General features: G+C 56.5%; 1 protein-coding gene across 1 annotated transcript; it reads right to left on the bottom strand.

Moving 5' to 3' along the window:
* Positions 1 to 770: 770 nt before the first annotated feature.
* On the bottom strand, positions 771 to 12,848 carry KNCN (kinocilin). Its single transcript, XM_060622015.3, has 4 exons — positions 7,322 to 12,848; positions 6,159 to 6,227; positions 5,377 to 5,451; positions 771 to 4,563 (listed from the first exon to the last, which is right to left on the bottom strand). The coding sequence occupies exons 1-4, from the start codon at positions 7,470 to 7,472 to the stop codon at positions 4,484 to 4,486; spliced, it is 375 nt and encodes a 124-aa protein (XP_060477998.1). The 5' UTR covers positions 7,473 to 12,848; the 3' UTR covers positions 771 to 4,483.
* Positions 12,849 to 12,952: the final 104 nt, after the last annotated feature.

Below are 12,952 nucleotides of genomic sequence, written 5' to 3'. Positions count from 1 at the left end.
GCTGAACTCACCACGTGTGGCCAGGTGAACACGCTGCTTCCTGTGCCTGAAACATGGTCTACTTTTCCTTCACCTGGCTAAGTCCAGCTCAACCTTCAGAGTGCAGCCGGGACATCACTTCCCTCAGAAAACCTTCCTTAACTCCCAAATCAGCAGGGCCAGATCAGGTGTCCAGGTCTGCATCCTCCAACTTTCTTCCTGGAGGACCAGCATTATACTCATCTTGTTTGCTGCTAGTCCCCAGTGAAGCGCCTGACTGTCCCCAGGTGCCCAGGGAATATTGGTTAAACAAACGGTGAAGACAAAGGTTGGTCACAGGGGTCTCCTGGCTTCACCTGTGTCCTGGTTTTGAAGTGACTCTATGCCCACTTCTCTATGCTGACTTCCTGTTCACTTTGGGCCTTGGGAACAATGGCGGTCAGCTGGGCGAGGGCTGGAGGTGGGTCCTAGGGCAAATTCCCACTGAGTTATAGAGCAGGGAGAGATCAGGGTCAGGCAGAGGGGGCCCAATGCAGTCACCCCATGCTGCATGTGCCCTTCTCCTGTTTTCCTCTCTTTCTCACCTTTTCTGGGAAGTCTGTCCCAGGCTACAGGTCCCTGACCCCTTGTCTGGGCACTACTCCGTTCTGCTAGGGTTTCGGGCTGGATGGAGCATGGCCTCCATTCCCTAAAGACTCCCCTCCTGGCCGCCCTCTCCCGCCGGTCTCATCCCCTTGACCCCCGCCCCCTCCTCAACCGCCCCCAACTCGTGGGGCTTTCACTTGCCTGGGCCAGTCGGTGGTCGGAGGCTTCTCTGAGCACCCCGGGCTAGCAGGAGGGGCCGGGGGGCACGGAGGGTGGGGGTGGGGAGCGCAGCCCCCAGGCAGGCCCCGCCCCTCGCGGCGGCGAGCCGGGAGGTGCGGCGGCGGGTTCGGGGCGCCCCTCGCGCAGCGTCGCAGCCGCCGCTGGGCCCCTGGGCTCCCGGGTGGAGCGGCGTTCTCACGGAGCGTCTTCCTGTCTTCCTCTCCGCACCGCCCCTCTCCCCTTCCCTCCTCTACGTTCTGCGGCTTCTAGCACCTTGCCCTGGGCTCCCAGCACCCCCACGGTTTCCAGCCCGGACTTTCGGGGCCGGACGCAGACGTTGCCACTCACTCTGGAGCGAGGGACGTAGGTGGCGCGGGTTCCGTCTGCAGCCCCTGACGGATTCCCCACCTTCCCTGGAGGGAACGGGGGTGGGGCTGTGGGGGCAGGGAGCCTTCTCTCGGGAAGGGGCTTGCTTTCAGCCACCCTTCCCAGAACACCGCCCACCAATCCCGCGCTCGAGAACGGGGTGTGGCCACGAGCCCCTTGTAGGAGGACACACGTGTCCCACTGGGATCTGCAAGAGGTCCAGTGGGGGGCGAAGGATGGAGAGGGAGGACTGGGTGGGAGACTGAAATGCTGATTTCCAGAACCTGGAGTTCAGCTGGAAGAGCATCTCCTCCAACCTCTGTCTTCATTCATTTGCTCATCCATTCATAAACCCTCTGCGATGTGAACCACGTGCCAGGCAACGTTCCTCCTGACAGTGGCCCTGGGAAGGCGGCGCTACACTCATTCTCTGGCTGCAGATGAGGAAACTGAGGCGCAAGGCCCCACAGCCTCTTGCCCAGAACTCCGGCCCCCGGACTTGTGGACGCAGAGGTGGGATGTGAGTCACCCCCAGACTCCAGCCCAGCCTGGTCAGTCCTCCAGGTTGGCCAGCAGGGCTGTGACTTCCAAGGGGCTGCCTGGACCAAACCAAGCACTCCCCACTTCAGTGAGTTCTCTGACCCATGGTGGACTTTCCCTTCACCTGGCCAACTCCAGCTCAACCTTCAGAGTGCAGATGGTACATCACTTCCCTCAGGACGCCTTCCTTAAACCCCCAAACCGGCAGGTGAGATCAGGTGTCCAGATCTGTATCCTCCAACTTTCTTCCTGGAGCACCAGCATCATTACCCCCTGTGGGGCCAGCCAGGCACAGCCACAGTTGAGGGTTGTCAGAACTGATTTCATTTATTGAACAGACCACTGGAAGAGCTGGGTCCAATGACCTGTCCATGCCCACATCCACTCCCACTGAAATACTGGAGGGTTCTGGAGCTGCTCAGAGGTGAGAGGGCACTTCCTCCCTAACACTACCCACCACACCACCCTGCCTACTTGGCCCAAACTCACCTTCCAAAGGGGGAGAAGGCATGAGCTCCACACGGACCACTCCTGTGACCAGGCTGAGGGGGTGGGGGCATGGGGGTGCAGTATGCACTTGGGAGGATGTATCTGGACATTCACTTAGACTCGGGGACAGGCAGTCTCGGGGTTTCAGGCCCTGAAGACTCCCACAGTTTCAAGGGTCCTTTGGACCCCTGCCTAGTTCTTCCCCAGTGGACATAGCCTTGCCTTTTTATGTGTTCATTCCTTACTTTATTCTGCTCTGATCCCCACACCACTCTGTGCCGGGCTCTGCCAGGCATTGAAGATGCAATAGCCCTGCCTTGGGGAGATCGTGTTGGGGAAGCGGTGGTGGTGGGCCAAGGGCTACCACCCTCCCCACAGCCCAGGTTCCACTTCCCCCCTTCCCACCCCTTCCACCCATGGGCATCTTTCAGGGTGCTTCAGGTAAGGATTAAAGATGGGCAGGAAGAAGGGTTTCCTTATTGAGCAAGGAGGGGCCGCTGGGCCCAAGTTATGTTGATGATAATGACGTTGAGGGAGTGGAGAAGGGTAAGTGATCAGGCAGGAGGGAGGTGGAGGGGAGGGAAGTAGAAGGAGGGGGACTTCCCTCAGGCTGGAGGAACCACAGGCTCCACAACTGGCCAGCATTTATGAGTGGAGGTCTGTCCCACTCTGGTCAGGGAGCTGGTCTCAGTGCCAAGGACAGCAGAGGGTAGAGCCTTGGGTGGGGAGAGAGGAGCCCTGACTATAAGGCCTGGCTGCACAACCTCTCACCGCGGGACTCGATGAGTCCTTTTTTCTGGAGGGCCTCAGCTTTCCCATCCATACAATGAAGTGGCCTCTCCCACTTTTGGTTTGGTTTTGCAACGTCTGCTGGGTACCTGTGTGCCTGGTCCTCTGGCCCTTGCTCTTGAGAGGAGGAAGGTGACAAAGACCACTCAGAATGATATGGGCTGTGGGAGCACAGCACAGTCAGGGGAGGCTTCTGAGAGGAGGTGTCATCTGCACTGGTCCTTGAAGAATGAGACTCTTCCTAGCTTGTCCTCTGCTCACAAACATGAACAGAGGCCACATGGAGCAGATGTCTCTGTAGAGGTCAAACACCGGCTCCACCTTGAGGGTGTAGGTGAGTGAGGAGTGGTGTGGAGGGAGGCACAATGTTTTCTGCATAGCCACACACATGTGGGCCAGGTCCTCCTTGCCCCAAACCACAAAGATACATGGGGCCTTGACATGACTCTCCAGGGAAAGATTGGGGAATTGTTTTTGTGTTAAATTGATGCCACTAACATTTATTGAGCACCTACTGTGTACCCTGACAGTGACTGGAAAAGGGCAACGCACAGTAGGTTTCAGTAGGATTAAATAATTGTTTTATGAAAAAGGAGACTTCAGCCTGCCTGGACCCCGTGGAGGGAGAGAGGCACGGGCTGCAGGAAGATGATGGGGAGGGTGTTGTGTTAAGGGGATCCTTGGAACTGTGCCTTTCAAGGTGAGGGCTTTGGATAGGCAGAGAGGAGTGGGGGGCCTCCAGGAGAACACAAGACAAAGCGTGGAGGCTGGAATATTTGAGATTGTTCAGCAGCGGTGAGTGGGTAGGGGACAAGAGGGAAGGCTGGAGGTCTTGTCTGGGGTGAGATCACAAAAAGCCTTGGATGGTGGAGTCACACACAAGGGTCTCAGGACAGGACTCAGTTCAGGAGCCACCTCCTCCTGGAAGCCTCTAGGTCACTGCCTTACCTGGGCCCCTGTCCCAGCATGACTATTTTGTTTGTCTAGGACATGCTCCTGTCTGGTTTGCTATTGCTGAAAGCCTGTACCTAAGGAGTGGCCCAAAGTTTTTGATATCCAGAAAGAATCTGTTCCAGCCCTTCTATCTAGCCAGTGAGCTCTAGAAGCCCAGGGCCAGGCCTTAGGGGCTGAGGGGATCCTGTCTGTGGCTCCTGTCAGCCTGTGGTTCATTTCTGTGGCCAGGCTGGAGCAAGGGCCTGAGGTACCTCTGGCCCCCAATTCCAGAGAAACCAGTCAGTAGATCAAAAAGGGAAGAAGCCTGCTGAGCTGCAGTCCAGAGAGAAAATCCACATCAAAAGCCTGATACAAGGGTCCCCTGTGGAACCTCCAGTGACACCTTTGCTTCAGGCCCTGCTCTCGGCCACGTGGAATCCATTTTCAAGAGCTTTGCTCAGGCGAATGCATGTCTGGTGTCTCCAGGGCCTGCTTCACCTCTGGTTCGGGCCCAGGAGGGCTCTGAGATCAGGGTAGCAGGCAGAGAGGGAGGGAGGGCAGGGGGTAACCCCTCAGCCCTGCCTCAGCCCTCCCCAGTTCCCCGGCCCCCTGGCTTCAGCTTCTCCAGTGTTCTGCTCACAGTGGACAGGCTGCTTCGGGCTCCTGGGGAAGAGACCAGCACAGGGCTGCCTGAGTAGACAGATTCCGGATCAGAGCAACCCAGAGGGACCAGTGGGGAGAGAGGGGAGTCCCAGGGACAGTTTCAGCTGAATTTAAAGAGGCACGGATGGTCAGAATGGCTCTTCAAGAGGACAGCAGCATGGTGGGGGCAGTTACAGGCAGGACTCGGGGCTGACTGCCTGGTTTCAGTTCTGGCCCCACCACTTCCTAGCTGCCTTACTTAATCTCTCTGTGCCTCAGTTTTCCCATATATAAAGTGGGCTTAATTACAGTACCTCCCTCATGTGGCTGTTTTGAGAATGGAACAAATAAATATATGTAAAGTGTTTGGAGCAGGGTCTGGAATGGGGCCTTTTGCTGGGATTAGGCATCCCACCACTGGCAGTAGATGCTGTGGGCGAGGACCATCTTTGAGAAACTCCTGCCCTAGAATTTTCCAGTGTGTGGAGGGAGGGGAGGAGGAAGATGTTCCATTTCAGTTACCAGCTCTGAGAGTTGGATTCCATCATGGGAGAAGAGAGTGAGAAAACATAAACTGAGACATGGGACCAAGGGTCGGTCCCAGTGTCCATGCCGGGCACAACAGAGAAGCCCTGAGGTCAAACAGGAGCCCGGCTCAGCTTGGAGCGAGAAGGGTTTTGACCAAACACATGGAAGAACTGGCTAACTCTGCTGGCTCCCGGTGACTGGGGACACCCCTTCTGCATGTCCCTCAAGGCTTCTCCCCGGGCCCCCCAGAGCTGCTCAGCCAGAGAGCAGAGGTGGAAGATGGATTCTGGAGTTTTTAAAACTTACCCTCTTTATTGCCATTGGTGCTGGATCTTCCCTCCCCATGGTCTGGCCCCGGGTGGGGGTGAATTCTCAGGCTCCCTGCATGGTAAGATCACCCCAAGCCCCCTGGTTACTAAGCCATTCTCAGATCAAGTCCTGCTTTGGGAAGGGAAGACCTGCCTGTTGTCTCATCTCCATCCCTGCTGCTGTCTTCACTCCACCACATTCCTTTAGGCTTCTCACATGATCTGGGCTGGTTTGGGAGTGGAGATGGGAGAAATGGGCCCTTGAAGGGGAAGATGGCAAACTTTTTGAGGAGGTGAGGGTCGTGAGGAGAACTAGGGATATGGAAAGCCCCCCAGGATTGATGGAGATGGTAGCATGTATGTGGGGAGCTGAGATGAATTGAGGAGCTATACAGGGGTCCTGAGGTCTTAGGGGAGGTAGAGGGTTTTTATGGGGGCTCAGGAATGAAATGCGCTTATCTGGAGATCTCGGAGGCTTTGTGGGAGTTGGAGGCTCCCTCCGGGGAGATGGGAGTTCTAGGTGCTCTGAGCTGGTTCAGGCACCTTTGGAGCAGGCAACAGGCTGGAGTCTGTTACACCGTAGTCATGGCAATGCCAAAACACACACACACACACACACACACACACACACACACACACAGCAACTAACACACACAGCCAGGATCAGTCACACACAGGGTCTCAGTTCTGCCCCACAGTGGGCCACAGACTTACACACAATGGGTCTCACACAACAGTCCTTGGAAGAGGGCTATGCTGGGTGCTGGGGAGAGGACTCACCTATGGTGGGCAGGATGTGGTCCAGGTTGAACCGAGCCTTTAGAAAGGGGTAGGCCAAGATGAGGAACCCTGAGAAGAGAGACACAGAGGGGTTCTGTGATGGGGAAGGGGCCTGGTTAGTGCAGGCTGCATGGGGCTGTGGGTAGGCTGTGAGCCTGGGGGTGGTTTATGAGGGTGATATGGATGGGCATGGGAGGAGCATGAGTGTGCAGGTTGGGACTGTGAGTGCATAAATGTGAGCCTGTGGGAGTTTAGGGGGGCGGCTCCCCATCACCCAGCCCTAAGAGGGGGCAGGGAGTAGTGCCTCTTTGGAGAAGGGGCTACAGGCTGTGAAAGCCCGGGCTCCCGGCTCCAGCCTTCCCAGGTGCTAAGCATGTTCTCAGCTGGCTGGAAGTGGGCCCAGCTACATCACCACCACCACCACTCCTCTGTCCCAGTCTGCCCCAAGCCCGGGAGCTTCTTAGCACGCTCTTTCCCACCCAGACCTGTGGATGGGTTAGCAGAAGAGTGGACCCTGCCCTGCCCACCTGCATTTCATCCCCAGACCAAGTGTCTGTGGCTCTTGGCAGGAGTTTGCAGGTACAGATGCCAAGAACCCACCCTTCTGGTGCTTCTGGCTCTGCTTTTGGCCCAGGGTGGTGGAGTAGGGAGGGACAGTACTCAGCATCAGTGCGGGGATATCAGTGGGACTGGCCCAGATAGAGAGATGGATGGATGCCTGGACAGATAGACAGATGCCCTGCCAAGAAATACCAGGAGAGAAAAAGAAACCCTTTGAGTTGGATCCTCTCTTGGCTCACAGAGTGTCCCACTGAGACCTCTGTCCTCTTTTACCTGTCCCCTGTCAACCCACCCTCAACAGGCTTACGAATTCCACCAAAAACCCAAGAGCCCAGGGCTTGGGACTAGAGGGCCAGAGGGGAGCAGCCAGAGAGGAGCATGATGACCAGCTCCCTTCTCCCAGTCTCCCTACCCCAGGCAGAAGGAAGCTTACTCCAACCCTCCCCTGCCTCCCTGCGTCCCCGACGGCTGCTTTGCTCACATCTCTTTAGCTTCTATGGTCCCCAACCAATTCCTAGTAAACCAACCCTTGCCTCCATTTCTCATTCACTTGACTATGCCCCCCCCCCCCCGCTCCCCTTCCAAGCCCAGCACCTGCTCACCCAGACTGGCGGCGCCAATAAAGATGCCACCCACGGCGGCTGCAGCTTTGGACACGGACACACCGATGATGATGCTGCCAGCCACCAGGCCGAGGGCCACACAGGCTAGCTGCAGGCAGCGGAAGTCTCTGCTGCTGATGGGGATGTCCATGCAGGCCTACCCAGGGTACCGTCTGCTGCCAGAGGGGCCTGTCCCCAGGAGAGCCCTGGAGGTCTCCGTCCTCTTGGATGTATCTTTGCTGGAGCTCCACCTTCAGAGTGGGAGTTTCTGGGCAGGAAGAGTCGAGGCTAGTAACCCTATCCCACAGCTCTCCCAGGGGCCCCCAGCCACACCTTGACCTAGGATCCCTGCCAGGTCACCCCAGCCTACTCTTCCTCCCCGGAAGGCCCCTGAATGTGGAGGCCACTCTTGGGACTCCTGCCTGGCCACATCCTGCCTTGGCTGCCAGAGTTCTGGAGAGCCGGGCCTGCTGTACAGGGTTGTCCCCTGTTAGCTTCCTCTCGGGAGAGCTTAGCCTGAGCTCTCCTGCTCAGGATATCCTGCCCTAGCTCCCTGGAACCTGCTTGGCTGCCCCTGGGCCTTGGCCTATTAAAGTTTGGCCTATTAAAGTTTAAAGCGGTGGGGGAGGTTGGTCCAGGGAACACGGGTTTCTCGGAGAAGCGGACAGCAGGGAGGTCCTGAGTTATTCATGAGACTGCAACACGAGCTGCCACCTGTCCCAGATGCCCACGAGGGCACGCAGCCCGGGTTCCACTGCTGGAGGGGGCAGGGTGGACTGGTGGCTTCATGCGGGGTTTAGCGGCCAGGGACGCAAGGAGACTCTCCGGCTACATGCTCAGGGCCCACCCTGCTGTCTTCGGCCATTTGGCACGCGAGACCTCTGCTCAGGGACTCGGAGACAGGCACAAGCATGAGACACAGGGGGCCTACAGGAGGCTCAGAGGCCAGAACAGTGACTGGGACAGGAGGAGAAAAAGGGGTTCACGCTTGCCCCCTTGCTCCTCCCCCCAGCCTGTCAACCTCTGGTCTCCTAAGGGGAGCAGGGCTGAGGGGTCCTGATTTGAAGCTGATCTCAGGGGACCTCCTTCTCCTCAACTAGGCTTGGTACCCACCCCCCTTTTAGTTGCCAGTGGGCTGGGAGGGATCCCTGGTAGGGGGCTGAGAGGGAAGAGCAGGGGTGGGGAGGCATGAGATAGGAGGAAGATAAATATGGGGAGAGGATTGGCAGGGGTGGAGTGTCAGCAGCCGGGGTCAGGAGATAGGGACATGGCTGGCACCTCTCGACCTCCTCTGCCCGGCCTATCTGACCTACTTGCAGTACCCACCAGTTAGAGGCTGGGCATTTGTAGCCCTATCCCACCCGAGACACAGCCCTCGCCACTGACTGCAGTCTCTGGGCCTTTGTGGATAAGGACCTCCCCGATCCCAGAATCTATCTGGGCCTGCTTCTATGCCTGGACCTAGGCACCTGGGCACTGTTCCCAGGGTCCCATCACTGGCCCCACTGGCCTCTCTTTGTGTGCCTCTGTCTCCCTGATGATGTCTGCCACCCAGCATAGCCAGGCCAAGGTCCTCCACCTCCATAGCTACCCACTGCCCCTCGTTCCTCCCCTTCTCTGCTGCTGCCTTCTGCTGAATGTCTGCTTAGCTGTCTGGAGAGCGCCTCCTTCCTGCAGGATGCTGCTTGGCCAGCCCCAGCTCTGTGAAGCTGTTCCTGACCATGCCTGAGGTGGGGGGTGGGGGAGGGGGTGCTGCCTACTGCTGCTCCCGTGTGCCCCATGCTGCAGTGCCCATCATCTGACCTCATCCTCTGTCTCCTCTGTGGACTGTGAGCCCCTCAAGGGCAGATTCAGAGTGAGCTCCACAGAATGCCATGGCTAGAAGGGACTCGGGTGAGGCTTCTGAACACAAGGTAGAGTTCAGGGAGGGCTTAGACCTGCACGACCACCTCAGGTCCTCAAAGAGGAAGGCTACAGGCACCCTGGGACCTCTGCCTCTAACAAGGGGCTTTTCTTGGGTGGGGGTGGGGGCCTGAGAAGGCCAGGGTCACCTGACTGAGCTTCAGCTGAGGGAAGGCACTGCCAGGAGGCTGGAGAGAAGCCTGAGGCAAAGACAGGTGTGAACTCAAAGGTACATAGAAAGGAGGGGTGACTGCAGAGCACCAGGGGGCCCCAGGCTGTGTCCCTGGGCCCCAGAAGAGGAAGCCCCTGGAGGTGGGCATTCCCCAGTTACAGCGGCTGCTGCCAACATTCTCTGTGCTTCTCTCCAGGATGAGGTCTGATTATTCCTCTAATTAGGCATCAAATGACAGCCCATGTCTCTGTCACACATAATTGACCCCCCCACTTACTAGTTTTAGAAGGAGCTGTCAAAATAATTGTTTATGAAAATGTGTTCTGAGATTTTGAGCTTTGGGAATCTCAAAGCCCTCACCCCCGTTAAGTGTTTGCATAACTCAGGCTGGGCAGGGTGTAAAGCCAAGGGCGGCTCCCACGCCGTCAGCGAGACGGGCACCTCACACTGTGGGTTTTGGGCCAGCCACTCCACTGCCTGAACCTCACTTTGCCCATCTGGTGAAGGGGGATGGGGATGGCAGAGGCTGGAGTCAGGAGGGCCTGCACATTGTGAGTTTCAGCTTCCAGAAGAATACTCTGCCTCTAAAAACTGGAGACCAAAGCTAAATTAGAGGGTTTGGGGTTTTTGTTTTTGTTTTTTTGACATTGTAAATTCCTCAGGGCACAAAGTCAGAGGAGGAAATACGGAGGAGAGACACATGAAGCTATTATCAGTTACAAGATCACAGAACTACAAATCCATGCAAGCTCCTTTATAGAACAGATGGGGAGACTGAGGCATGGGGAAAGGAAGGGTTGCCCCAGAGACCTTGACAGAACCTGTGTCCAGATTCCCGGCTCAGCTCAGAAGTACTCTAGCATTTCTTTGTCTCTGAATTTCTAAATTGTCTTATTTGAGGTGGGAGGAATTGGCAACCCCACCATCAGAGGGAGGCACTGTGTTCAGTCAAGGCCTCCATTTTTTCCATCACGACAGGGGAGTGTCATTAAAGGCTTCTTAAAACCTTTGGATGCCCATTCATCCATTGGTTATCTTAAAACCTTTGTGACGCCCACTCTTCCATTGATTAGAAATATAGAGAGGAAGGCTTGCCAATTCTTTCCTCAATATAGGCTGTTTCATCTGTGAAAAAGAAAATACAAGCCTGTCCTTGGGTGATGTGTTTCCTACAATAGGTAAGGAGATGGAGGTCCAAGTCACTAGAGACTGATCACCCCACCTGTTCCCCACCCTGCAAGCATCAGAGCCCTCCTCGCTGAAGTCTGGGTCCCCCAGGCCTCTGGACTCGGGGGCTGTATAGGCAATGGGTCATCTCTGTCTCTGGGCAAGGCTGGGGTTGGAGTGCCTGCCTCTGCTCCTTCTTTCCCAGAGGTGCCAAGTCCAAGGCTGGCCTGGGGTGGGGAGGAAGAGTGGGTGGAAGGCCTCAGTGTGGTTTAGTTCTGTTTATTTTCCTTGAGAGGTGAGGACCCTGGAAAAGAGCGTGATTAATGCACCGATCCCCTGGGGGACGGGCAGCTTTCCCAGACTGTTCAGAAGCTAAACTCTGGGGAAGTGGCTTCCAAGGCAACTGCTACCATGGCAACAAGAGTGCCAGCCGTGGGGGGACCTTGCTCCTCGCTCCCCTCCAGACCTAAGCAGCTGGAGCAGTTGGCACGGGACCAGGGCACTGCTGTTCGTGGAACAGGGCTTTGGGCCAGGAGGGAGGAGGGTGCCCCAGAGCTCAGGCAGGTGGACACCCACAGGGAGAAACACTTGGCCCCTATGCCCAGGGCCCGAACTAGGGGTCAGATAGGAGTCTTACTAACTAGATTTGAGGCAGGAGACCTGAGGTCTAGGACATGCCGGCTGGCTGGGACTATCTTTCTCCTAAGGCCCAGTCCAAGCCTGAGCCCTAGAGCTAGGGGACTGGCCACCCCAGTTAAAGGCCTCAGAGCCCCCCTCAGTGTGTCTGCCATGCGTCTCTGCCCAGCAGAGCCAGGTACGTTGGCCTGGGCCTCAGAAAGGGCAGGGACTTCCCAAGGCCACCCAGTGAACAGTAGCAGAAGGACTAGAACATAGGACCCCTGAAATCCCCAAACTCAGACTCTGCTCTGGGCACCACAGCAGCCCCTTGGGGACAGGGAGCCCAGCCCCGAGGGGCAGAGCAGCCTGTCAGTAGGAGGACCCCACAAAGGGCTAGAAGCCAGACCCACCTGGAAAGCCCAGATCCGTCTCCACCCACACAAGCCAAGGAAAGGGGGAAAGCTCATCTCCATCACTGGCACCGAGTGGAATAATTCTGCCCTAGGAGATGGCAATAAAAACAACTACAACTATCACAGCCAACCTATACTGCGTACTTGCTGCGTGTGCCTGGAACTGCTCTAACACTTTGTTAATCAATCCACAATTTCACAACAGCACCAAGAGCTAAGCAGCCCCAATTTTTGGTTGAAGAAACTGCCGCCCAGGGCAGGAACTTGCCCAGGGCACAAAGCTAGTTAAGTAGCAGGGCTGGGACTTGAACCCCTGCAGTGCAGCTCTGGATCTTAAGTCTCTCTTGGGAGAATTCCATCTCTGTCTTCCTACCTATACAGCGAAGTAATTTTTTCCTTTCTCTGCTCAGTTCTAAGTCGGGTAACATAATGGTACTTTACCTCATATGAAAATTAAATGAGATAATGCCTAGAACTTTCTCTGCAAGCAGCTGTTCCTTAGTAAGCACACAATAATGCCAGCAAAACCAAAGTAGGCACTGTAGCATTTAAAAGCAGAGCCGTGAAGGAGGAGAGGGGCCTTGCTGGTTGGACTGGGGTGGGGAGGCAGGCTTGTAGAGGGCACAGCACAGCCTGAGCAAAGGCTTGGAGGCACGAGAGCCAGCTGGAGCTACATGCAGCTTGGAGTCAGGGGTGCTTGGTCCAGGAAGCCCCTGGAAGTCCCATCCCAGCTGGCCAACCTGAAGGACTGACTGGGCTGGTGCTGGAGTTGAACAAAACTCATATCATGGCTCTAAGCCCCCAGGGACTGGGAGACTTTGGGCCCAAAGGCTCCAATTCTGCAGGCCTGTTTCTCTAGCCCATCTCACTTCAGGTAGAAGACAGGATGTGAGGGTGGTAACAGTTACTGGGAAGGGAAGACAGTCAACAGAAAGTACGTCAGCGTCAACACGGAAGCACCCACACTGCAGGAGAGCCCCTAGAATGAGGAGCTCCCGATCCCATCACCCCTCTCTGCTCTCCATGGGGAGAAAATCTGCCAGCAGCACCTCGTGCACTGCCCTGACCCCTCGGACCTCCCCCTTGCCGCCGCCTTCCCACCCCTGCCCTCTCCAGTGTGGCTCTGAGGATGACACGGGACGAAGCACAGGAAAGCCCTTTTGCACAATGGACACAAGAGCCATGGCTGTGAGGTGCCAGTTTTCTTTGTTCCAAGTCTGGCACAGTCCGGAGCACACAACACCCCCACAACAGATCCTTGAGAAAGGCTTAGTGCTGCTCCAGACAGATGGGAGCTTTGTTCCTGCCTGGGTGGGGTAGCTGGCCTGGGCACAGAGCACATCTAATAAAATACTTTTT

Source organism: Panthera onca, chromosome C1 (genome assembly GCF_046562875.1).
Source record: "Panthera onca isolate mPanOnc1 chromosome C1, mPanOnc1 haplotype 2, whole genome shotgun sequence".
NCBI lineage: Eukaryota > Metazoa > Chordata > Mammalia > Carnivora > Felidae > Panthera > Panthera onca.
Note: the sequence above shows the minus strand (reverse complement) of the source record. Positions and strands in the feature narration are given on the sequence as shown.